This window comes from Meriones unguiculatus, chromosome 11, assembly GCF_030254825.1.
Source record: "Meriones unguiculatus strain TT.TT164.6M chromosome 11, Bangor_MerUng_6.1, whole genome shotgun sequence".
Classification (NCBI taxonomy): domain Eukaryota; kingdom Metazoa; phylum Chordata; class Mammalia; order Rodentia; family Muridae; genus Meriones; species Meriones unguiculatus.
The window spans coordinates 100,565,933-100,592,528 of NC_083359.1; the positions used below are offsets into that span (position 1 = coordinate 100,565,933).

A 26,596-nucleotide genomic window follows, 5' to 3' on the forward strand; every position below is an offset into this window, starting at 1 on the left:
GTGTATATGTGTATGCATTTGTACACAGCCCCGGTACATGTGTGGAAATCAGAGGACAACTTTGTGGCAGTTACTGTTCCCTCTTTCTACCATGTGGGTCCTGGACACCATACTCAGGCTGTCAGGCTTGGTGGCAAGTGCCTTTTCCTGCTATGCCATCTCCCCAGTCCCCATGAGACCCATTTTTTAAAAATCGTAATTGTGAAATACACCATTCCCTCACCACTTGGTGGCCAGATGTAGACAGTCTCCTTGTGGCTTACAGGAGACAAATACTAAATTCCAGCTGATGTCTCTTTGCGGGTCAGGCTGCTTTTTCTTATGGTGGCTTAAGGGACCTTAGAAAGGAAACTGAATTGTTCGGAATAGAGGAGAAGCACCAAATGAGTCCTTCTACAGGCAAGGAAGCTATGCCCATGCATTCCATCCTCACACTCAGGAAGTGAGGGCAGCTGCTGCTGGGGGTGGTCATTCACGACCAGTGTCTGAATCTTCACGGGTGGCCAAGACTTCTGTATGCTTAATAGCACCGAGAGTATGATTAATCCCATAAAGGTCATGAAAACTCCCAAGCGCGCAATTAAATCCCGAGTTGGTCTCTGAATACCAATGCAGAACTTAATAATGAGGCTGGCAAATATCTTTAATTTAGCATAGAAGGAGAGCCAAACACAAGACTCTCTTATACATGCTAAAATAAAGCTTAAACACAAAGTGTGAAAAAAGGCATCTAAATCAGGGGTAGGCTGATAGACTGAGATGGGGCCACCAGCGTTTTTGCATACACTGTGTGGTACCTATGACGACTAGCTTTAAGTGTCAACTTAGTGAGAGCTAGACTCACCTGGGAGAAGAGTCTAGGTGAAGAACTGTCAACATTGGGTTGGCCTATGGGCATGTCTATGGCGGGTTGCCTTAATTGAGTTGATCAGTGTGGGAAGATTCAGCCCACTGTGGGCAGCGCCATTCCAGGCAAAGCTTCCTGAATTGTTGAAGAGTGGAGAAAACAGAGCTGAGCGCAAGCAAGCAAGTGAGCATGAGTGCATTCTTCTTTGTTCTCACAGCTGAGGAAGTGATGGGGCTGGCTGTTTGGAATTCTTGCCTTGACTTCCCCACAGTAACGAGTGGTCAACCTGGAATTGTATCCTGACACAAACACTTCTACCCCCTAAGCTGCTTTATGTCGGGGTGTTTTACACAGCAAGAGAATGAAACTCAGAACAGCACCCTCCACGTTAAAAGCTGTGAGAGGCTTGGTTAGATGATCCCGCATCTGGCATGGGGTTGACGACCCGGCTTAGGGTCTCATGGGGTGGATGAAGGTGCTGGAGGAAGATGTTCAAATCCCTGTGGTGGGCATTGGAGGTATCTACCTACCTTTGAACTCTTCTCCCACCTATCACTGTCTCAGGGCCCCTGCACACAGTTAGACTATTGGCCCTTGGATATGTTTGTTTATTACTCTTGCCACAAGGAAAAGTAATATCTCCTGGATCTAAATTTTCCATGTTCTTTTCCACTGTATGCCTCTGTTCTCATTCTTAACCGTTCTCCACTTTATTCTGTCACCTGCTCTCATGACATGGCAAACTCAGGTGGCTCATTTGTACGTGTGTGTGTGTGTGTGTGTGTGTGTGTGTGTGTATGTGCACATGCGTGTGTGCCTGTGTCCTCAAACACTTTTGCAGGTGAACATGGGCTTGGCTCCTCAAGCAACACAGAAGCTGACTGTAGCCCCATGCTTACAGTCTTCAGCATTTGTAGGATTTTGAGGGACATGGTGGGTGCATGCTGAGCCCAAGACTGGTGAGTGGTGGCTCTCAGACTGTTGACAGGAATAAGTCACCTCTTGCAGCTTCATTTGGCCTGTGAATCCAGAAGCTTGTGTGTTTCTGGTTTGAAGAACAGGAGCCTGCAGCCTTGGGGGGAGTGGTGACCCCTGCAGAGCAGTGCCTCGCAGTTGGCCCTGCTGGGGAGTGTGCTGCATGTGCCGAGCACCACACACACTGGGATGCTCCAGCATCTCCCCTGTGCCCGGAGGAGGGACTGTTGTGGTATAGAGGCTTGTGTGGTACACAGGTCAGGAGCTCAGATGCTATTGCCTGAGAGAATGGCTTCTCTAAGGCTCCAAGGCTCCTTGGCTATACCTGTTACCTCAAGACTTTTTTTTTTCCTTTCTCCTTTACAAAGGCATTTCATTTATTCTTCATTAGCATTATGGAGACTCTGAGGGTCATATTTCCAGCCTCACCATTGCTCTCTTTACACTAGTTAGTGGATAATCTTCCTTGCAGGCTGGAGAGAGGGGGAGGCTTAACCTTGCTACTTCATAAACACAGACAGGAAATCTGTTCCCATGAAAGAGGCATGGGTAGGAAGATGGCCAGGGAGCTTTTCCCTACAGCTTTTTCCCCCCCCTGTTGGTGAGTCATATTCTCCTGGATGCTCAGGGTAGAGGCCATGGATGCAGCTCAGCAGGGCAGGGGAAGAGGGGAAAGCAGCTGCCTGCCAGAAGAGGGGTACAGGATGGCCCACAGCCCTGTGAGTGAAGAGTTCTTCCCCTGTCACTTGGCTAGGCCCCATTCCCAACTCTAGCCTCTGTCCCACAGTCCTGGCAGCCAAGACCATATCCCAGGGTCCTTGGAATGTGTGTTCTGTAGCCCAGTCTGCACTGAAGGGACTCTGAAACCAGAACATAACTCCCTGGCTCTGCGGCCAGTGTCTTCGAGAGCAGCGGTAGAGTGTCTGAACCATAAAATGATCCTTGAAAGTATAGTCTTGGTAGAGTGTCTCTGTGGCATATGCCAGGCCCCGAGTTCAACTCTTGGCACCAGGAAACAACTACAAACAAACAAAACACAATATGCTACTGTAGCTGAAGGGTTGGCCATGGCCTTGATCCATGCAGGCACATTGAAGGGCAGGAGCTGCCTACTTCCTTCTGTCTCCAGAACTTGTGCAGATGCTAATCAAGTGAGTACCAGACTGGACTACTGTCTGTTGTCCAGCTGTCAGTTAATCGGTCTTGTGCAAGGCTAGACTCTGGCTGGCTCCCCTCGTTGCCTGTTTTCTCTAGTTCTGTTCTGCTTTTACCCTGTGACCATCCCGGGAGAGAAAGGAATCTCGTTACCTCTGCAGTTTCTATGTTGGGGTCTGTGTAGCTTCTCTAACTTTTTTAAATTTGACTTTTTTGAATCGTGGCACAAAATGCAGAGTATGTTTATTGTTTTAACTATTTTAATCTTAACCCTTGAACACATCATAAGTGCATTAAGTATATTCATGATTTTGCACCCATCTGCCACCCATCCTTAGAACTTCACCTCTAAACTCAAATTCAACCTATCAAGTAATGCTTTCCTGTTCCCCCTAGCCCTGGCACCTGCCCTTCCACTTTCATGAATTTGACAGTTCTAAGTACCTTACCTGTATAAATCAAGCCTATGGCATTTTCACTTTTGACCTGGCTTATTTCGTTTAGCATCATCTCTTTAAGGTTCATCCATATGATGGCATATATCTTGGTTGAATTCCTTATTAGACTGAAAACTGTTCCATTAGTTGTATATGCCATTTGTTACGTATCCATTTATTTATCAGTGAACTCTTGGTAGGATGCTGAATCTTGGTTATGGATGGGATTGAGAGATGCCTAGAGAATTGGCAAGGCGCACTCTGGGTGTGGCTGCGAAGGCATTTCCAGAGACAACTTGTACACAGGTACACAAACTCTAAACACTCACCGTGGATGTGAGTGGCCCCACCTGGAAGGCTGGGACACAAATGGAACTAAAAGTTGGAGGAAGAGGAAGGAGGGAAAGCTTGCACACCTGCATGCTCCATTCTTCTAGAGTGAGGGCATGCTTTTTGTTTTTTCCTGTTGCCCCATCTTGGCTCATGGCATCAAGATGATTCTTTGTCCTTTGGATGAGTGAGTCTCTAGGGGGTTTCAGGACTCCAGCCTCAGTCTGGGGCTGCAGGATTGGTCCCTCTTACTCAACACTTCCAGCCTCTTGGATTGAGAGGCTGCTGGATTTCCCAGCTCTCTGGGCGCGGATGGCCATCGTGGGTCTGAACAGCCTCTGACTTTGTGAGTCAGCCTAATAAACACCCTCTTGTAATTATGTCTGTCGTTGGTTTGGGTCCCCTGGAGAGGCCTGCCTCGTTCTCTTAACTTACCCTTGACTTTGTGAATGACATGTGACCACTGTGAACGTAGTACCCAGATGCCTGCCCGAGACCCGCTACAGGTTCTGCTGTAGAAACACCAGAAATGCTATTCGTGGTCATTCTGTGGCTCCTCTAAGCGTATGTGGAGAAACTGAGTCTCCCATCTTCTTCGTACCAACTCTCTGCTCTTCCTTGACCTTCTGGCCCCTGAAAGGTACCATTTGCATTAATAGTACTCTGTCATTGTGACCAGATGCCTCAAAGACACAATTTAAGAGTTATTTTGCTGACTTTGAGGCCATCGTGTCAGGGAGGTTATGGGAGAGCAGAATAACTCACATCATGGCAGCCGGAGGACTGAGAAGAAGGGAGAGGGAAGCATGTCTCACGAGAAGAGATTTCCAGTAACCTAACTCCTCCAGCTGGGCCCAGCTTCCCAGAGTTTCCAGAACTTTCCAAAGTAACACCACTAGGGACCAGGCTTGCAATAGTGAACCTCTGGGACATTTTAGACATGTACATTGAAATACCTGGCCAGCTTTATTGCATTATTTCTATTTTGCAGACAATTGTGGAAAATCCTCATTTAAATCTTATTATTGAATCTTAATTGCCAGAAATTATATATGATCCTTAAGCAGAGATTTTTTTTTTTTTTTTAATTTTAAGCCAAAGACCACTCTTCCAGGAACCTGCCTGTGACCACAGTCATTTCTTCCAGGGCATTCCATCAGGAAGAGCATAGCAGCGTTTCCTGTGATTGTAGGGCTGAGAATGTTTAGGGCTGTATATGAAATGACAAACGCACCTGCTATTGGGAGAGAAAAAGGATATCTTTCAGAAATTTTTTTGTAGTTCATTAAAACCTGATTTGCATTTCTCACCTCAAGTCAGTGCAGAGGTGCAGTTTGCTCTTGGGCTGTGCTGGGGTGAGGGGTGGGGGAGGGGTGGAGCAGGCAGGCCGCCTTAGCTGGGCCTGTAAGGGACCTGAGGGCTCACACTTTCACTGTTGCCCCTATGCTGGGCACTTCTGTGGACGTGGAAAGGGAACATCCGTCAGCTCTCTGGATAACAATTTGGAGGCTAGCTTTGTTTTCTAGTTTCTTGCTTGTTGGTTTTTAAAAATCCTGCCTTGAGAATTAAAGAAAAAAAAAAGGGGTGTTGTTTGTGTTTTCAGCCAGATTCATTAAAAGATAAAGTTAGGGGCAGGAGCTATTCCCCCCCCCCCCCCATGGTTAGGATAGCTTGTTCCTCCTGCAGAGGACCTGGGTTCAATTGTAGGTACTTACGTGGTGACTCATGAGCATCTGTAACTCCATTTCCCAGGGATCTGACACCCCCTTCTGGCTTCTCTAGGCATGAGACATTCATGTGGTGCACAGCCATACGTGCAGGCAAAGCACCCATTCGTATTAAAAAAAAATACATAAAACCAGTCCTAACCCCATCACCACCAAAAAGGTCACAGGGATGCTGGTCTCATGCATGCAGGCCCAGGTGTCAAGTGAGGGATACTCTGTTCTCCCTCCTCCGGTAGCAGGAGCAGGCGGCGAGGCTGTGCACCCTATGGTTGGTATAGTTGGCAGAGCGTGGATTGAATGCCCTAGTGGGAACAGCAGCACCCCGAGGCTGTGGCTGAGGGCCCCCACCCTGGGTACTCACTCTCCTGAGGAGTGGGAACAGCTGGGAGATGTGCTTCCCTGAGACTGTCTGGCCAGCGGGAGCCAGCGCGGATGGCCATTTGAAGGTCTCTAAAAGCCATAGATAGCGTGTTTAAGACAGGCTTTGACTGGCCCACTGGTTCCCGTTCTCTGGGTCTTCTTCTCTCTCACAGGGAAAAGCCACAGGCAGGCACCATGGGCCTTCCTTTCCATTCACAGGCTCCCCATTCATATCCCTTTCAGGCATAGCTGTTACTTACATTGTTTACATCGTATCCAGCTGCAGAGCAGGTAGAGCTCAGCTTCAAAGCTGCGCAGCAGGGGCTGTGGCCTGGCTGGCTGCTTCAGAAGTCCGTGGTTGCTGTAATGGTCCTAGAATTAGGGGCTCTGCTTCTCTCCTCTCCTCCCCTTCTCTCACTTTTATTTGTTCTTCGCTCCTTTCTCCATTGCTCTTGGGCCCCTTTTATTTCTTCTCTGCATGTGCTTCAGATGTGCTGGAGGCTGCGTGGCATCACTCAGCCCAGCTGGTAGGTTCCAGGGCTGGGAAGTAAGCTGCCGCCACCTCCCACCTCCGTGATGTCTGGAACCGTGGGCTGACATTTCCAGATCATCCGTCTTCAGCATATTTTCTGTTTCTGTGTTCACATGGTCCATTTTGACTCTGGGATCTATTTCTCATGCTGGGGAGAAGTGCAGGGGTGGGGAGGGAGCCTTGGCTCCAGCTCCCTTTTCTTCTTCCTTATTGGCAACTGATTCATGAACTCTAAAAAAAGAGTTGATAGCAACATGGCTGGCTAGCCATGGCAGCCCAGATGGCCCCCTATATAATAGAGACATTTGTATCTTGGATAAAAGAAATATTTAAATGGGTTCTGCAAACCTTATCAGGAAAAGGAGTTAGTAACTTCTGTGAAGGTGTGTGGGTAGGGAAAGGGTTAAATGATGAGCCAGTTCTTTGGCATGGTGAGAAAAGGAAATGGGACCTGGGAAATCAGGGTACAGGGTCTGTGTACAGGAGAGTGGTGGATTCTAAGGGTGCCAGGAGAGGGGTCCAATGTGAACCTGTGAGTGTGGAATTTGTGCTACATGTCCGGTTGTTGTTTTGCAAAACTGCTTCACAGTGTTTACAGACAGGCTGGGACCCAAAAGGAACAATTTGGAACTGATGGGTAGCCGGTTCCATTTCCTAGCCCTGTGGGAGACAACCATAATGGCCACATTCTATTACAGTGACTCTGAGGGCTGCCTGAAATCTGGAACAGAGTTTTGTTGTCCTTATTATCATAGGTCATCATAGGTCATCAGGTGGAGCAGGGGTTCTGGATTGCCATGGCAACAAACTGGTGATGGGGGCTCACACAGATGAAATGGGAGAGAAGGCGGGGAACAAATTTTTTTCCCTTCCTTCCTTCCTTCCTTCCTTCCTTCCTTCCTTCCTTCCTTCCTTCCTTCCTTCCTTCCTTCCTTCCTTCCTTCCTTCCTTGCTCTTTAAAGGTCTTTCTATTGAGCCCTGACTATTCTAGAACTTGCTCAGTGGACCAGGCTAGCCTTTGCCTTCTGCGTGCTGGGATTAAAGGCATACACCACCCCCCCGCAGTTTTCTTAAGCACTACTTAATGGAATGTGTTGAGTGGTGGACAGGGCGAGATGGTCTCTTGGAGAGATGGCATCAGTGTCTGAAGACAGGGCAGGGCGTGAAGCAGACGCGGTGTCACTTGAAGACTCTCCCTTGTTGCTGGGCTGACACTGATCCTGGACGCCTTTTCCTTGGTGGTTCTGGAAACTGATTGGGGATTGAGCGGAGGCCAGCGCCACATATGTGCTGACTGGAGAAAATCTGGTGTTTGGTCTTGACACGGTTTTCTCTCATTGGTTGGCACTTTTAGACATAAAGTGGCCTAGAAAGGGGCCCGCAGCTGACAGGCTGTGCACTCTCAGCAAACCTCCCCCTAGCCTTAGGCAGCCCCCACATCTCCCGAGTCTGTATCTCCTTGTATGTGAGGTGCAGGGCCTGGAGGAAGAGACCCATTCTGGACCCACCATTCTACCACATGCTGCCTGCTTTCTTTCTTTTTTCTTGTTCAGTTTTTTTAGTCTCTTTTACAGTCTTAGGTGTATATCATCAAGGTTCTTGGAAATAGTCTAAGGAGGGATTTCTGGAAAGGAAACAAATGGAGTTCCTTTGAAAAGGAACTCATTGAATGAAGGGAAAACAAATCTAGAAAACCAGCTTTAAAGTGCAGAATGACCAGCCTTTGCTCTCCCTTACAGAATCTCTTTCTAGATCATGTACACAGTCTCCTTTGGCTAAGTATGACAGGCATAGTGGAAGGACCTGGGTCACTGTCCCACCAGGACCGTGCTAGCAGTGTGTGTGTTGGGGGTGGGGTGGGGAACAGAGAGAATTCTGTAGAATTCAGATGGTAGGAAAGTGGTGTAAGTGTAGGGGATGGGGAAACGCCAGCATTCACTGCCTGGTCCCCTGGCTTTTGTCTTTCAGCCTGTCATCTTACCCTTACTGGAGAAAAGCAAGTGTCTCTCTGAACCCAGAGTTGCTATCTTGTTGCCACAGATCCTTGGAGGTGTTGACTTCCGGTGAGCTGGGGGGGCAGGACCTTATTTAGCTTCATTCTCAGCTTGATGAGGTCCTGGTCTGGCCAGCAGGACTGAGTCACTGGGTTGACAGCCCTGCGTATGCGCCTCCCACAGGTGATGACTGTCCACAGGCTTTAGCAAAGGGCAGGGCTTCTCCCTGACACTTCTGGGGCCATGGAGGCAGCAGCATGCTTCTGTGACAGGCACGGTTCCACAGCTGCACGCAAGCAAAGCACACAGCTACCGAGGTGGAAGGAACAGCCAGCACGTGAATCAAGAGTAAGAAAAATGAGTCCCTGAGCTGAGGGAGACCTGCCAGGTGTAAGGAACTGAGTTCGAACCCCGCAACCAGCATAAAAAAGCTAGGTCTGGTGGCATGTGCTGTAACTCCAGAGCAGTGGAGGCAGAGGCAGGCAGATTCCCGGGGCTGGCTGGCCGGCAAGCCTGTCCTACTTGGTGAACCCCAGGCTAGGGAGAGACCCTGTCCTCCACGTTCCTGCGCACACATCCGAGCAGCTCTTCCCTTTACTCCACTGCTCACCCTCCAAGACCCCATGTAACCTGGGCTGAGGAGTACCCTGCCACACACAGCCAGGCAGGAAGGAATGTCTAGACGCCGTCTGTGCTACTTAATATGCCTCCACACCTCCACCAGCCCACGCGGTTGTAGAATTACAGAAATGGCAACGTTCTCCATTGTACAGAGTAAGCGATTTTGCATCATTCACCTCCAAAGGGGCGCTGTGATATTGTGCCTCAGGGATATGGGTTGCCTGTCTCTTCTGATGAAACCAGTTCTGGTCACCATTCTGGGATGGTGACAGAGGGGCCAGAGGAAGTGAAAGCCACAGGAGAAACAGCATGCCAATTAGAAGTGCATCTGTAAGGAAGAGAATGGATTCAGGGTCTAGGATACATGTTGGTCCAGATTTCATGGGATAGCCCAGCTGGCCATTATTCAGAGGCCTTGAGTGCCTCACCCAAGCCGTGTGAAAAGCTCAGCCGCTGACTGATCCGCTTCCTCGTTGAAATTTTCCGTTCTTCTACCAACACGCTAATACACCACATTTGTGCAATAGGAAGAAACATAACCAGCCACGCAGCCCTTCAGACCTCAGGGAAATGAGAGGGCTTGGGATTGGGGCTGAGCCAGGAGCAGTGTGACTGTCTTGCTGCTGGGTGTGCATGCCAGTCCACAGGGCACTGCGTCCTGGCTGATGTGCTGTGCGTGCCCACTGGTCCGCAGGGCACTGCGACCTGGCTGACATTGTTCTCCTGTGGTGGACGTTTTTGGGTGGGTTGGGATTTTCTCTACTGTTCTGAATCCAGACTCCTAGAACCATCTGGGTTTGTCTTCTCATTTTAAGCTGAGAGTCCCTTAACCCCAGAGGCAAGGGGACATGGCTGAAGCCACAGGCATGGGAAACAACCCAGGGGTAGCTCTTCATCCCCTGTGTACCAGATTGGTGTTCCATTTGTAATTGCTTTACATAAAGCAACATAAGTCAAGAATATGGAGGCATGTCCTTCATCTTCTCAAAAAACAAAGACTAACAAACAGACGAACAAAAAACAAAGTACAAAGAGTGGCTGAGGACGTGACTGTGTGGGTAAAGTGCTTGCTGTCTAAGCATTAGGAACGGAATTCAGACCCTCAGAATCCCTGTGAAAATCCAGATGTGGTGGTGCACACCCGTAATCCCAGTGCTGAGCGGTAGAGAAGGATGGGTCCTGAAGCTCACTGGGCAGCCAGTTGACCAGCTTGCTGGTGAGCTACAGCTTTAGTGAGAGAAGCTGTCTCAAAAAATAGGAACACCTGACATTGTCTAAAACACACACAAACACACACACACACACACAGATTATAAATCTGATATAATATTAAGCTAATCCCCATATTTAAGATATCACATATCCCTAAGGAAAGTGTTGAAGGGTTTTGAATGTTTCATTCACATTTTATCGTCTGCCTCTTGAGTTATCAATAATCTATTAATAATCTGTCATACTTTGTATCACTTATCTATCATTCATCCATCTTTCTATCATGTGTCATCCATTTATCTTTATCTGTCTACCTGTCTATCCACTGTCCGTATCTACCTAGCCACCTACTCATTTGTCATGAGTCCTTAGGAGTTTCTTCTGCCCTTCGGAGCAGGCCTCCCTCTGAGAGGCAGGCGTATGCTCACAAACCCTCATTCAGAGTGACGTTACAGTGGAAGCCTAGCTCAGAAGCACTCCTGACGAGCAGCCCCTCCTTCCCTCCCTTGCTTCTTGTATCTTTATCAAACAAGACAAGATGCTTGCCTCTCTTCTCCGTGTTCTGAGTTGGTTATCACCTGCTCCTCTGCTTTGACACAAGCTTTGTGTGAGGTGTGAAGGCCATGTGTCTTCAGGCCATGTGTTTTCCCCAGCCCTAGAAACCGTCACGGGGCCACACCCTTTCTCTCTTTGGCATCGTCATTCGATTCCGTACAGTATTATAGGACACGAGGCTGAACCAGGTTATGACTGGGTGTCCCCAAGTAGGGGCTGAGGTCTTACTGCTTGCATTGCTAGCTTACTGTCACTACTGTCTCAGCCAGTAGGGACAAAGCACAGTGGTTCTGTGTTCTCTGGTGGTCTCTGAGGCCCCTCTTTTCCTGTCTCATTATGACAGCTGTCCTCTGTGTTCCTCCAACTATCCCCCGTCTGCGGGTGGCGTGTGCCACCCTTGCCTGCAGAGAACTGTCATATTTGCTTTTCAGGTACATGAGTAGAAAGAAATAAAAATTAAGTGTAGCGGAAAGCCACTGGTGACACTCTTTTTAAAAACTCTACTTTATTTGGGATGTTTAGGCCTCTACCTCTTTTTCCACCAACCCCCCAACCTTAAGTAGGAGAGAGAAAAGATTTGTGGGGTGAGGGGGCCCAGACCCCGTTACTTCTCCTGGCTAGTGAGGGTCAAGTGGGTTTTTTTAGGGCTCTATACCAATCTCCATCAACTGCAGACACAGCTAGCTGGCTCCTCCATGCCTCTGTGCCCAGAAGCATTTCTCTCTGTCTGTCTGCTCCAAATTGCCACACTGTCTCTGGTCTCTCCATCTGTCCAAACTGCTACATGTCACATGCAAACATCAAATGCAACACGCCAACACCAAACACCACACCGAACTCCACAGTCTCTTTCTCGTTCTCATATTTATACTCCAGAGTCCTAGACCACGCCCCTCTTGTGCTTTTTGTGGAAGGAAGGCCATTACCAGCTGGCAGAGATCACACCCCACACGTAACAATTAACAGGTGTGGACAAACTATAGTCCAACTAAAATCCCACACTTGGGATTAAAACAAATGCATATTTTTTCATAACCTGCAAAGAAAGCAAAACTTCCATTACAATTAAGCAAGTAGTGCTTCTAGTCCCCAGGATAAAAACCAAGCTTGATCTAATGGTTTCTGGTGTAAGAACACAAGAGAGGAAAGGCACACATGGTGAGATCCACAGACATGCTGTGCCCATGGGAAGGCATGGGCAGCTGGCAGAGGGCACGGATATGCTGCACTTTAGAGGTCATGCTCCTGAGTGTCAGAGAAGCCTTTGGAGGGTTTAACAGTCTGTCTAGGTAATGCATGGCTCCTGAAAGATGTCTCAGGTGAGACGCTGCAGGGTGTGGGCACAGGATTCTGGTCAAGAGTTAAGAGCAGTCAGGGATTCCCAGGTCCAGAGGGTATGGGCAGGCTTTGGCACAGGCCCTGTCCCCAGATGCATTCCTTCCCTGCTTTGTCTTTTCTGACTTGCTGGATCTGCCCCATCTTCCTGGGTCTCAGTTTCCTGCTTTGTGAGGCAGGGGTTGCAGGGTTAGTGGCCTGCCATCTCTCCTCTCCTGTCCCCAGCATCATTTCTCAGAGGGTTTGTTGGGTTCTGGGCACCAAGTCTTTGGCTGCCAGGAGAGTAGGAAATGTAGCCCTTTGGGAGCTCCTGGAAGCAATGGTCCAGAATGCCACTCCGACAGCCCATGTCTCACTGAGTCCTGTTCTGTCGTTCTCCTAAGACTCCACATCAAGTAAAGTTCATCACGCTACTTCCCACACCTGGCCGCCTTCCAGCATGCTGCTGTTTCCTCTATTTCTTCTTTCCCTCCTCCCGATGATTCTGCATCTTACAGCCAGCCTTTCTGTTTGACCTGTGTTGCCTAGGAGATGGTCTCCCCCGGCTGAATGGTGACTTCTTTCTTCATTAAGAAGGGGACTCCTGTGTAGCTCCTTCCACCCCCTCCCCAGGAGTTCAGGAACCTGAAGGCTTTAAGGAGGCTGCTACCCTTCCAGTAGTTCTCTTCGGGAACTTGGGAACTGTTGCCCTGCTGGCTTCATCTACGCCTCCTCCGAGATGGTGATGGAATTGGACTGTGTGGGATCCCCATGTCTTCTGCCTGCAGCAGCGTCCAGCGCCTGTCTTGGGATCTTGCATTCTCTCTTGCTGCACTTGAGTGTGTAAGTGTGTAAGGGGACCCTAGGCTTGTGACAGTCGTGTGCCTCCTGCCCAGTTCACTGCACTTGTCTAGACCACGCTCTCCTCTTCTAGAAGGCAGGGCTAAGAAGCCCAGACTTCCTCGGTGCTCTGGGCGGAAGGGGGCTGCTTAGAAAAGCCCTTTCTTTGCGAAGGATGTTGGTGTCATTTGTCGGGAGGAGCCACGTGCACTCCACGGTGACTCAGAGCTTCCCAGACTCTTTGTGTGTCTCCAGACCCTGTGATCACTGACTAATTTATTTACCCCTCAGCAACCCCCACTCGCCTTTCTAGCTACTCTCTGCTCCTTGTGCTCTGCACAGAGTGGGCCGGGGAGGAAGCGCAACAGGGATGGAAACCCCTTCCCTGGCTCTCTGGCACCCCACTGTCTTGGGACCTGGTGGCAGGGATCAGCTCCAGGAGCTGGGTGGTGCTGGGGAGCTTTGCTGCCATCTGCTGAGATTGTATTGTGTGTGCCGCCACCCTGCGGGTGGCCGGTGGCTGGATGATGCGGAGCAGGAGCCATCCCAGCTGGCTGAATGCAGCCATTGGTTCTTCCCTAAGCACCAGACCTGAAGGTGCCGGGGAAGGAGCGGCTGCCCAGGAGCAAGTGGCAGTGCTTGCAGTCGTGGGGAAGAACTGAGGTTCAGCAAAGATAACGTAAAAAAAAAAAATCATTATGTATATTACGTTTGCTTCTTGAGTGGGACACGTGGCATTCTCCAGGACAGAGGCTCGCTTTCTGTGCAGTTGGCATGTGAAGATGCTGTGGGTAGTTTCCCGGCTGCGTGTGCAGAGGCGATGGGGGTTGCTGCAGAGATATAAAGGGAAGGTGTCTGGGCTGAGCCGCCCAGGCGGTACAAAAGGTCCAGCCCACTACGGAAGGCAGGAGCCAGAGCAGGAGAGGCTCTGGTGAGATCCGCATCTCTGACCCACTAGTTACTTTCCTGCAGTAGCAGCTAGACCTGTGTGTGCCTGACGGAGCTGGGAGCCCTGTCTCATCCTCTTGCCTGGGCCTTCTGGACTCTCCGCTGGCTTTTATCACTGTTCTCCTGTCCCCTACGCCCTGGGCATGTCCGGAGAGCTCTTCTGGTGGAGAATCAGGTTTTGTCTGCACCTTCTTTCCTGCCTTTGCTTCCCAGTTCTGCCCTCGGTTGAGGCTCTGAAGGAAGCTGGGACTAACCATGCTGCCATTATCAGTGTCATGTGCAGCAGAGAATGCTGCTGAGAACACAAATCCCAGAGGCAGGTATTCTGTTCACAGCCCTTGAGCACATCCCGGAGTCCATGTTGAGCACCAGTGCCTTCTACAAGAGAAGAACAGCCAATTCTCCCCCTCCCTCTCCGACCTTTCCCTGTGATACACATCCATTTCTTCGTGTTCTTTTATAAGGTCCAGCTCTTTAGCATCTCTCGTCATTGGACAGGGATGAAAGCTGAATTCCTGAATCCTCTCAACGGCCCAGCCACCCACTCTCACACTGGTAAATATTGCAGGAAATCGGCTGTCCAACAGAAGACTGACTCCTGGACATGGCTCCTTGATTTGTCAAGAAAGATATAGATGTGACAGTTGAGTCACTATGTATCACATATGACAATAATATGACCGCCCCCTCTCTGTTCTTTCTCTCCTCTCTGGTGCTGGATTACTGATAAGTGACAGACACTTGGGTTGCTTTTGTGAAACTGGCAAAAGCTGACGTTTTCTTCCTTAAGTAGCTTAAAGCTCCATGCAGGATGCTCATTGGCTGCCATTTGCTCACTTCAGCGCACGTGAGAACAATCAAGAAATAATTACAATACTGGGGTTTATTTGGTCCTTCCTTGGACATCTTGCTTAGAAGGTCTGGGTAGGCACAGTCTTGTGGAGAGAGTTGCTAGCTAATACTGTCTCTCTCACTCACACTGCTGTTTCTTTCTTTTTGAGGGCTCCTGTCTACTGATCGTGGACTCCAGCAAGCTCTGTTCTAATGAGAGCAATTCACTGAATCTTACCCTGATCTGCTAATCCCAATTCCAGTATTATGCCCTCCTTCCAGATGAGGAAAGGGAGTGGCTGAACCCTGCCCACAGCGAGCCAGAGCATGGTGCCAGCCACAGCACTGCCTTGCTCTGCCAGGCCCCCTGCCTCTTGTGGCTGTAGCATCCACAGGACCTTTCCCAGGTTTTAAACTATTGAACTGTATATATCAGAGTAGCTCTGATGACAGGAAAAAAAAAATGGTGGTGATTGGGTCTGCCATTTTGGGTAGAGAGCCCCAAGTCTGATGTAAGAGCACAGGGAGCTAGACAGAAGGAAGAGATGGGCCACTGTGACCTGACGGTGCCTGAGTTGGGAGCTCTCCAAGAGCACTCCAGTGAAAAGCTGATGTGGAAGTCTGTTATACTTGTGAAAACCGGAGGAAACGGAGAACCTAACTAGAACCACACTGGTCCTGCGTGGACCCTGAAGGCCAGTTAGCTTGCCTGGAATGACCTGGTGGGTAGGACACATAGGGTGATTGGTGAGTGAGAGCTTGCCGTGGTGATGGCCGCCATCTCCTTACTGTGGCTCTGGTGAAGTTACCGGGGCGTCTGGAATATGGGCCAGGCCGAGTGAGGCTGTTGGCCCTTCAGACTGAACGTTTCAAGGGACAGGCAGTCAATACATGTTTAGCTTCTGAGTGTTGAAGAGACTTTACATGTCTTGAAGACACTCTGGTGCATGATTTAGCATTTAGGGTGGTCGCTATGGAGATAGACTACAGAATGTCAGAGGGAGTGGGGTTGCACTGGATGGCGTGTGAGGGGCCTCTCTGTTCTCAGGGAAAGCACATGCCAGGAACGCCCACCTCGCTTGGCCCTCGTGCATCTTACTAAGTTTCTCCAGGCTGCTGTGCGTGCGTGATGAGTGTCCTTTATCCTGCCCAGCGGTACTCTTGGGGCAGACTTCTTTCTCTTTGAGACCTGGTTTCCCCTGTACAACACTGCAATGTTCATCCATTGCCACCAGAGGGCCGAGATTTTGCAGAATGACAGGGATGCTTTCAAGTTCACTGGGCTTCCAAGGAACTTCAGGAGGCCAAGCAAGGAGAAGTCAGAACCGATTTAAGCAGTAGATATGGTAGCACATCTGAGTGGGCTTGGGGGAGGAAGGTGGTGTCTGTGCTTCCACCACACCTGTGTGCACAGTGGCTGAGGTCTGTGAGGCTGAAGGGGCAATGGAAATCTTAGACCTCAGCAGGACAGCTGAGGGGTGGGGTTAAGGGTGGAGCAGCAGGCAGTATAAACCTTCATTCATTTCCAGTATAAACCTTCATTCATTTTCTCTCTCAGTGAAGGGCTGTTTTAGTTTTAAATGCAGACATATAAGAGGGAAAGAGGTCTCCACCAAGAAAAATTGGTTTCTCTTTTCCCCTCCATCTTTCTCTCCTCTCTCCCTCCCCCCCCCCCAGCTCTTCTTGGGCTGTTTCCTTGGGCCTCTCTTGGCACCTGGTTATTTCTTGGTATTGTCCTGGGTTCTCAGGCTCCCAAGGTGGACAGCCCTGTTCTAGAAGGCCAATCCAAAAAGAGGTGACAGAGAGTATTGCCTCCTCTAGCTTTGCTCTTGTCCAGCATGACACTGGATTGTGTCTTGCTGCTGAGCCTGCTGTGAAGGATGCAAAGCCGGAAGTGCTGACCATCTCCTGTTGCTCCATCCTGGGCCATGTGGCTTCCCCACAATGAGGATTTTGTGGTTTCGGTGTTCCTCAGCATGACGCTGATGAGATTTAGGGTCTGTTCCAGTTTAAAGGAGTGTATTAGTTGGCTCTCCTTCATTGTAACAAAGTATCTAGGACAACTGGCTTAAAGGAGGGAGGGTTTATTTCAGGTTATTGTTTCAGAGCTTTTAGTCCATCATCACTTGGTTCTTGTGCCTTTGGGCCTGGGGTGGCAGAGGAAGCCTGTGTGGACACAGGAGGGGACTGGAGTCTCAATACCCCCTCCAAGGGTAGGACTCCAGTGACCTAACTTCCTTTCACTAAGCTCACAATTGTGAAATGTGAAGAAGCGGTGCTGGTGGTGGTGGTGGTGGCTATGGCTTTATGGAATAAAAAGAAACTCACAAGCTGTACCACTTTCCTTTTTTAATACTAACAATTTCCCTTAGTAGTCATGGCCAGTGGCAATCACATGCTCTTTTACTCCAGTATTAATTATTCTCTGCTCATACATTATACTTTACATACATAATAACATATAAGGATGGGTTACAGGATGGCCTGGAAAGCATTAAAGAGTCTGGAGGTCTCAAAGAGGCTACAGTGAAGGCACAGGCAGAGAGCTGGTTTAGACACCAGAAGGCCTCCACAGGGATTTGATAGTTTTATGAACCATAAGTGTGGAGATGCTCAGGGACCAGGTTGTCAAATGCAGGTCTGGAAGAACGACAGTTTCAGTAGGCTCTGTCAAGCAGGGGACCGTGCTGAACCGAGGCCATGGAGTCCATCACCATTAGTCCCATGACATGGTCTGATGATAGGTTGGCAGCTGCTACTTCAGTGTGAGGCATTCCCCCTCCTACCTGGCTCAGGTGAGGGCATTGCATCTTTCCCCGGTCTGGTTAAATAAGTTTATGAGTCAGGTTTTCCTAATATAGTAGATATGCCCATGTGTTCCCGAGTTATTTATTTTAATACTCCTATTATGTAAATAAGTTGTTTATTCCTCTGTCTCTTATGGCTTGTCTCGTGGACAGGCGATGGCTGTGTCCTCCCCTAAACAAGATGTGGAGTGGTCAGCCTTAGCCTTTGCACGCAGGGTAGAGCAGAACCACTCCAGCAAGGCATGCCCCAAGGCAGCTGTTCGATGCTATGTGGAGTCAGTCAGAACAGGACACAAGCTCATCTCCAGACCCTTCCTAAAGCTCCTGCACACCTTCCAACACACCACAAACTCGAGCCAAGTATCTAGCAGATGGGCCTTGAGACTCACCCAGCTCCCGCCTCCCGCTGAGTCTAACGTGTGAAGCAGGCGAAGGCTGGAAAGCGTGCGTGCGTGGTGGCAGGCATGGCTCCCACTGTGGCGAGCGCATGTTTCCATCTGCCTAGGAGTCTAAAGACAAGTGTGTCCCAGATCCAGTCACTTTCCCCACTCCCCCACACCACGCTGCCCTGCCTTCCCTGGCAGGAAGGAGGGAGTCTGGGCTGCCTTCCCTGGCCTCCTGTCCCCGAAGGAGCGAACCAGGATTGAAATGGCCAAAGGGCAGGAACCAACAGGGAGAAAGAGAAGGGATCATGTTTAATTCATAAATCAAGTAATCTCTCGCCCTTGGCAATGCGCAGGGCACTTCTCACTGTGGCAGGCGGCCCTTTCGGGAAAACAAGCTGTGTTTAATTGCATTTCTATTTACTGAGCACCCGTTCGTCAGCCACCGTGTTGGGGATTGCGGGGCATATCGGGACGAAGACAAAGGCCTACTCTTCAGTGGTCTGTAGTGTAAGAAGCTACTTGAACGTACGACAGCAGGGACTAACGGTGCAGGTTCAGAGCAAGGTCACTTTTCCCATCCATGGGAGACAGGCACGCCACTGCTGAGCTGCATCTCCGGCCCCGAGGACACGTTTGGCTGGGGGTGTTAGAGATGGCACATTCACATGAGCCTTTTAGCACACTGAAATGAGGCGAAACATGGGGTGGGGGGAGTAGTGCAGCCCATCAGGATGTTTAGGCTTGTCTGTGGAGTATGAACTTCGGGAAGTGTGGAAATGTGCCGAGTACCTGACCAGCCCCCTGCTTGGGTCTGGGGTGGGGTCTTAGGAGCAGGTCAACACTGAGAAAGCAGTTGCTCGTAGGGACCAGGGTCTTTGTGTCCCAGACAGTGGCAGGAAATTCTTGCCCATGACCAGAGATTATGTCAAGAACTAAAACAAAAAACAAAACAAACAAACAAAAAAATAACTAAAACAGTGAACTGGGCCTGAGCCCTGAGGAGAAAGTGGACGCACAGCCTTGCATAGATATGTTTAACCGAATTCAAAGGGACAGAGCTGGAGCGGGGCAAGGGCTGCAGGGGCATGAATTCCTATTTGGTGGCAGGGAGGTGAAGGGAGAAGCAGATTGGGAGCCATGAGGTGTGGGGAGAGGAGGACATGTTCCAGGTAGGTCAGAACGTCTGCTGGTGGCCCGTGCTCCTGTATTAAGCAAACCCTGAGCCTCCCAGGGGCTGGGGAAGAGGCTGTGCTCCCAGAGAGGGAGCTGGTGGTGCTCACTGGGAACTCTTCAGCTGGAGGTGACAGTGGGCCCACAGGAAGGGATGAGTTCACCGAAGGAGAGAGCGTGGGGCCGAGAGTGCACCTCTCGCCAGTCTCTTCGCATCACAGGGCTGCCTGGGGGCCAGGGCCTGTGGCACACAGACGCCCATCAGGCATCCAGGGCAGTGGCGGGGCTCAGGGAGAAGCTGGCACGCAGAGATGGTGCTGGCGTTAGAGGTGTGGGGTACGGTCACCCGCTACACAGCTGTGAAGGGCTCTAGATGGAAGGACCCCCTGCTGGGGCATACTTATGTTCAAGCGTGCTTTGGTGCGGTGCTGTCAGTAAGCCAGCAGGGCCCCAGCTTCTGCAGGCCGGGTGGGAACCTTCCTTCTGGTTGGGGAGGAAAGAAGGGCGCCGAGTCCTACAAGCACAAATTACAGTGAGCTCTACAAGGTTCGGGGAGAAATGAGAGGGGCAGAAGTCTCCATCTTCCCTGGGTTGGGAATGACTGCTGCCCCTCAGACTCCGTGCTTTCCTTCCTGACTCCCTAGCTTCTGCAGCCAGCCCACAGCAGGTGGCTGTCTTCTTATCTGTGGGGCTGGCCACCTGCAAAAGGCTGAATGTGCTTCCTCCCAAGGTGTCCGCCTCCTAATTCTCTGACATAGAATGTCTTACATGGATGGCAAGACGGACTGGAAAGATGCGGTTAATTTAAGGAGGTTAAGATGGGAAATGACCCTGGGCTACCAGGATGTTGCTAGTGGAACATCAGGAGTCTGAGCTAGTGGAGAGAGGCACAGGAGGGGCTGGGGAGGTGCGACACCTGAAGCAGAGGTTATGGTGACAGGGTTGTTTGTTGGGGACCACAGGTCAAGGGAAGTAGCCAGCCTCTAAGAGTTCAAAAGGGCAAGGGAACAGGCTTTCTTCTGAGGCCCTTCAAAAGAACACACCTGTAATGCCCTGTTCCGGTGCAGAGAAGCCCATTTTGGACTTTTGGCATCTAGAACTGTAGGGTCAGTCTGTATTGCTCTTAGGCATTAACCTCACAAGGATTTGATTATAGCAGCAATAGGGAATGAATGCTACAGTGTTTTCTTGTTACCTAGCAGAAAGACGGTCCCAGTTTAATTGTCCAGTGTGGTTCACTGGGTAAGTGACGGATCCAGTGGTTAACTGACTCTGATCTCTGAGGTGGGAAGCCCTGAAATGCTGCTGGATGTCTATGCGGCTTCCTTTAGACAGTTAGGCCTTTGGGGAGGGGGAACTGGCCACAGAAATCCCAGGAGGGTCTTTCTGCGTGCGTTACAAGACGATCGGTTCTTTAGCCCAGCGCAGCTGCTTTGACGATTGTCCCAGTGAGGTTTGCAGGCTGCCCTTCCTCCTTTCGATCCAGCCAGCCCCTCACTTTCATGCTCGTCCTATTGAAAATCCAAGTTCAGGTTTTACAAGACAAGGTTTCTCGGTGTAGCTCTGGCCGTCCTGGAACTCTCTTCGTAGAAGAGGCTGTTCTCAAGCTTACAGAGATCTGTCTGCCTCTGCCTCCCTCTGCTGGGACTGAAGGTGTGTGTCACCACTGCCACCACCAGGCTTAATTCTTGCAAATTTAAAGAGACCGAAGAGGCTGGAAATATGAAGTACGCCCTATACATTCATGATAATGTCCTTGGAAAACTCAGCGTCACTTGAGTAAAGTCAATACCACGAGTATAATAGAAGGAGAAAAACCCCTCAAAACAAACAAACAAAAATAATAAAAGAACCTTCGATGTCTGAACTAGCAGAAATTAGGAGTGGGCCAGGTGTGGCTGTGCTCCCCGAGTCTGGAAGATCTTAGGCACGGTTATCTATGGCAGAGATCTTGTTTGGGCACAGATTGTGTGCCAGGCTCAGTTGCCAAAGCAGAGCTTGGCACACAACCCAAGTGTCCTGCAAGTGGCGAGTTTCCCACCAGGCACGAGGCCACACTGCCCACACCCTCTGCTCCCCTCCCAGGCTGAGGAAGCGGCTCCCAGGTGACTGGGCAGAGTCTCACTGTGTGACTGGGCCCGCCGATACTGTTCAGGGTGTAGTGGTTATTTCTGTATCGCCAAGACCTGAGCACCTGGGAGCAGCCTGGAGGAGTTGCTTGTTTTCACTCAGTCTCAGTGCTCAGCACTGAGCTCAGCCTCAGCCTGGCTGCTTGGCCCCACGAGCTTGGGCGAAGGATCGTGGTGGCAGGACTGTGTGGTGGAAGAGCTTCTCCATTTCTTGGCAGACAATCAGAAAATCCAGGGCAAGGTACCAGGCCCTAGGTCACTTCCCCGTTAGCCCACTTCCTCCGTCTAGACCCCTCCACCGCCTTCCCAGAGTCCTGTTAGTGCCACCGTGTTAGGAGTCTGTCACAGCATCCATCGGTTTATTAGCTCAGAGCCTGTGTGACTCGCTGGCTGTGGAGCCGTCCAACAGCACACGCTTAGGTTCTCATCCAGCCGAGGATGCAGATCTCGGAGGAGACAGAGTCTTCCTGTGCTCCGACCGAGCGGGAGGTTGACTGGGCACACAGCACAAGCACTTTGCACAAACAAATTTGATTTTAAATTCTTGAAGTTTGTCCTCTCGAGGCCAACATGTAAATTTGTGTAAAAGAGTATGAAAATGAGCACCAGGGCCAGATAGCCTGGCTGTGTTGCCTCCAAAGGGAGCGTCCTTGGCGCTGCTGGCCTGTGTTGGGCTCTGATTGGGTCTCTGGGGTCCTGGGCTGTTGTGCTGGCTCGGGTTGGCAGAGGTAGAGAGGCACTGGAAGGAAGCGAGGGCTGCCCCAGTTTCAACAGTTCTAGCAAGCTGGACCGTGGCCCACGAGCGGAGCTTTCCAAAGCTTCTGAAAGGCAGACGGTAATTCTGCTTTGTCAGGGCCCAGCTCCAGGGCGGGTCAGGGAGATGACCCCGGGCTCCCCAGCGGGGCCTGCTGTCGCTGCTGCGCCTCTGACACTTCCAGGCACAAGGTCAGGCTGGAACCCTTGGATAATGGAAAGGAGCCGGTAAGGAGCCTCCATGTTCACTGCACGTGCACACGGAACACACAGCACAGTGTACACACATAAGGCACATATTATAAAACACACAACAGACATGTAACACATACACACGCATGCACCACATAGACAACAATCACAACATACACGTATATACAACACACAACAAGCACATATAACATATACACACATATATACACCACACATACAACAAACACAAAACTTAGCACAGCACAATATAGCATACACAAATGACACAAACACAACATACATAACATGCCATACACTACATACATTCACAGCAGCTTACACACCACACAGACATTCCCTCAGCACATATACACAACACCTACAATACACCAAACACACACACTACAACACAAACACAACACTCACACCTAAATCACGCACAGAATACAACACACACTTACACACTTACACACACACACGCGCACACACTTGAGTGCTTGGTGTGTCCCCTGGAACAAGCTGTGCGGCTGTGCAGAGGAGGAGGCTCCTTTCTCTGTAGAAGGCTGTCTGGAGTGAGGGTTGGGGGAGGGAGAGGGAGATGAAAGGAGGAGAAGGAGGAAGGGGAGGAGGAGAGAAGGACAGAGTGGGGAAGGTCAGGGAGAGGGAGAGGGAGAGGGGAAGGAAGGAAGAAGACAGAGGGAGAGGGAGATAAAGAGGAACCTCGAGAGCGCACACACACACACACACACACACACACACACACACACGTGTGAGGGGGCACAACACCAAGCCAAGAGCCATGGGCAGCTGTTTCTGATGTGGTTGAGGTCGTGAGTTTGGACTGGCAGTGGGCTTAGAAATGAGTGGAATAATAAGAATATAAAAACAGTAAAAGAGCTTTGGGCATATTTTCTTGGTTGCATGAATAATTGACTGTGTAAAATTGTAAGCAGGACGGGAGGGGAGGGGAAGCTACCTAGTGGCCTTCTGCTAAGTTCTGCGAATCTTCTTAGGAACACTTGTGCATACACAAGTGGAGTTAGCAGGGGTCATGTCATGTCATTTATCTTTAAGCGCTACTTTAAAACTGCTTCTGTGTTTCTGTTACTTATCTATTCCCTCCAGCCATGGCACCTGCCTCTCCTTCCCACCTGTCACAAGCTTCTCAAGTTCATGTAACATATGCAGACATATATGCCTTATGGGTGTGTCACCACGCCTTGCTTTTCCCATAGAACCTTAGTTCAGTTAGCGGAATAAACCCGATTTGGGCTGCATAACATTCCACAGTTAGTATCATCATTGTCTATCCAGTCGTGTGTATGCTGGCTGATGGGCATTCCTGTTAGTTTCCCGTCTCAGACAGTGCGTGGACGTAACCTCCTTACCTAGCATCCCCTTTATTCCAGTGGGGCAGATGCCCAGCAGGGAATTATCGCGCAGAGGACGTATGCTTTTCCCGTTAACAACAAGCGTTATCAGGTTGCTCCCGTTGGCTCTATCACCTCCCATCTTCATGACCAACAGAGAGGGGTTTCTCTCTCCCGCGTCCCCGAGAGCCAGTTTGTACAGTAAAATCTGTTTCCTTCTGTGCTAGGTCTCAGTGCCATATTTATCTAATAAATCTCACACATACATATGTATACACACACATAATATGTATTTATGTGGAAGTTCTTATATGTGCCTGTGTGCATACCCGCTGGAGGCCAACCTTGGGTGTCATTTCTCAGGATCCACCCATGCAGGTTTTTGAGACAGGGTTTCATTGGGCGGGCTGGCCCGAGGGCCCCGGGTCTTCCTGACACTGCCTCTCCAGTACTGGGATAACAAGCATGTACCACCGTACCTGGCTTTTTTTTTTTTAATTTTATTTGTTTTTATTTTATGTGTATTAGCATTTTATCTGCATGTATGTCTCTGTGAGGGGGCTGGGTCTTAGAGTTACAGACAGTTGTGAGCTGCCATGTGGGTGCTGGGAATTGAACCTGGGTCCTCTGGAAGAACAGTCAGTGCTCTTAACTGCTGAGCCATCTCTCCAGGCCCCCGTACCTGGCTTTTAATGTAAGTACCTGGGGATCCAACTCAGTTCCTCGTGCTTGCATATCAAGTGCTTTGCTGTCTGAGACATCACCCCGGTCAATTTCTCTATATGTGTCACCTTTATGCATTTTTCCACGAGGAAGCCAGTCAGTTAAGGAAACACATGTCTGGGCAGCCTCTCTCATTGTCCCTCCATGGACTCAGTAAACTATGAGGTTCCCCAATCATGGATGCCCAGGACCTGGTCACACTGCGTACTGCATCGATGAACTGCACACAGCCCTCAATGCTGCTTTCTGACATTCCTCCTAGAGCCAGGCCAGTGTCCTAGTAGGCCAGCTGTGCCGCTTGAAGAGGAAGGCAATGGCATCACACTTTAAACCGAGCTTACAGATTCCGAATTACTTTAGGATGATGTCTGCTCACACCTCCTTGTTAGAGAGTTTTTGTTTTGTCTGATTTGAATAAGCAGGATCTTCTATATGCTGACTATACAGGGCTTCTTTCTTTTTATCTTAAATGAAGAGGGGCCTCAAGAGACACTTATTTTAGACTCTGTGTGAAATCCTGTTCTAAAACAAGAATCAGCCAATGTCATGCAAAATTTAATTGGTTAAGTCCGATAACGATGCGACACAGTAGGCCACTTCCTGTAGTTACACTTGAGGACGCCCGGCAGGTAATTCATTTTGCAGAATTCATTAGGAAGTGGCGTGGTTCAGACCCAGGCATTCTGCAGGTGCATTGCCCAGATTTATTTTTTGTTAATACCTCTGCCAAATGACCACATTGCAACAAAAAGCATTTGTTTGGAAGTTTTCTAGGCCAAGCTAATTCCATTCTTGGGATTAGTCAGACATTGAGACTTGATTCACCAATCATCTGTTCATGGGCTAGGTTATATCCAGGAAAGACAACTTGAGCCCAGCCTTTAGTCCCTCATGGACCTGGGTATCATGTGCAGCGATGGACTGGTTAGAGAAGACTGAGGAAGCTACTACCCTCCCGTGTGCTTTCCTCCTGCAACAAATACCTGATAACCTCAAGGAGGAAGGATTTCGTTTGAGCACAGCTTTAGAGGGTTCAGTCCCTTGTGACAAGGAGGCCATGGTGGAACAGTGTGACTCACATCATGGTGTCCAGGAGGCAGAGAGAAAAGATGCTGTGCTGGGGGCGCTTTCTGGACCCCAGCCTAGGTGATGGTGCCATCCACATTCAGGCTGGGTCTCAGCTGATCTCTGGAAAGGCACCCGTAGACACACCCAGAAGTGTGCTTCCTAATCTCCTAGGCATTTGTGTTCATTACTTGTCTTGTTACCGTGACAAAATGCCCAGTAAATGAAACCTCAGGAAGGGAGGGTGTGTTTTGGCTCAGAGTTTAAGTGTGCAGTCTGTGAAGGTAGCAGTAGCTTAAGGTGGCTGTCAGGTCACATTCTCAGTCAGAAAGCAGGGAGAGGGGGAGAGAAGGATGAGGGTTAGGGCTCAGTTTACTTTCTCCTTTTTATTCAGCTCTCTACCCTAGCTGGCAGAATGGTGCCATCCACACCTAGGTGGATCTTCTCACCTTGATTAACCCAGTCTAGAAACTCCCTCACGGGCATGCTAGAGATCTGTCTCCTAAGTGACTTCCGATTCTAACTGACAGTATCAGTCATCACAGCATCCTAATTCAGTCATTCTGACAACCAGTGTCTCAAGATTAGGGGACACATACCATAGATGTCAAAGAGTGAAGGAGCTGTTGTCAGAACTTCATGCTCTATGCTTGTGTGTGTGTGTGTGTGTGTGTGTGTGTGTGTGATCTCCTGAAGGAGCCATAGCCTCATTCTGAGGAGCATATACTGGAAGCCATGGAACCAGGAACAGGCAACCTCAGGAGCCACTCTCCCCCCGCCCCTGCCCAAAGCCCCCTCTCTGATTGGTGCCTCCTGTTGGCCTAACATGATGAGACGCACAAGGGCAAGGAAGGCCATTGGTGAATTCTTAGCAGTGTGGAACCTGGAGGTTCCAGAAGGGATATTTTTCACATCTGAAGGAGTTTTGCATTGAGGGTTTATTTCACATTTGGGTTCGACACGCTCAATGTTATAACCAAAAACTGAAGCCTTGTATACATGCTTCTAGACGGGAAGGGATTATGGTTTTGTTCTTGGGGATGATCTCTGGGCCCCTCGGCTGCCCAATGGATTGCACCATCATTTGTACCTACTGAGGTACTTTACGAGGTGGACTTCATTCCGCTACTCCAGGCTGCCCGTCCCTAACTCCTGTCACCCCCGGAATCCCTGCTCCACTCCTGTCATCCCTCAGGAGCTTTGTCTTGTCATGTACCTGCCGCTCTGAGTGTAGAGCCAGCACATAGTAAACGCTCACTGAGCACACAGAAGGTCGTGTGATGTCTGGAGGTGGCATGTCATAGTGGTGACGTTCACGTTTGA

General features: G+C 49.9%; 1 protein-coding gene across 2 annotated transcripts in view; it reads left to right on the forward strand.

Moving 5' to 3' along the window:
- Cnih3 (cornichon family AMPA receptor auxiliary protein 3) overlaps positions 1-26,596 on the forward strand; it is a 108,972-nt gene that overhangs the window by 8,749 nt on the left and 73,627 nt on the right. The window contains exon 1 of one of the 2 annotated variants that reach the window (XM_060364832.1): positions 12,655-12,902. The exons of the other annotated variant lie outside the window; for it this stretch is intronic. Coding sequence (XP_060220815.1) covers positions 12,831-12,902 — 72 coding nt within the window. The 5' untranslated portion in view covers positions 12,655-12,830. Of the gene's footprint in view, positions 1-12,654; positions 12,903-26,596 lie in introns of those variants that run through there. 2 annotated transcript variants of the gene reach the window in all.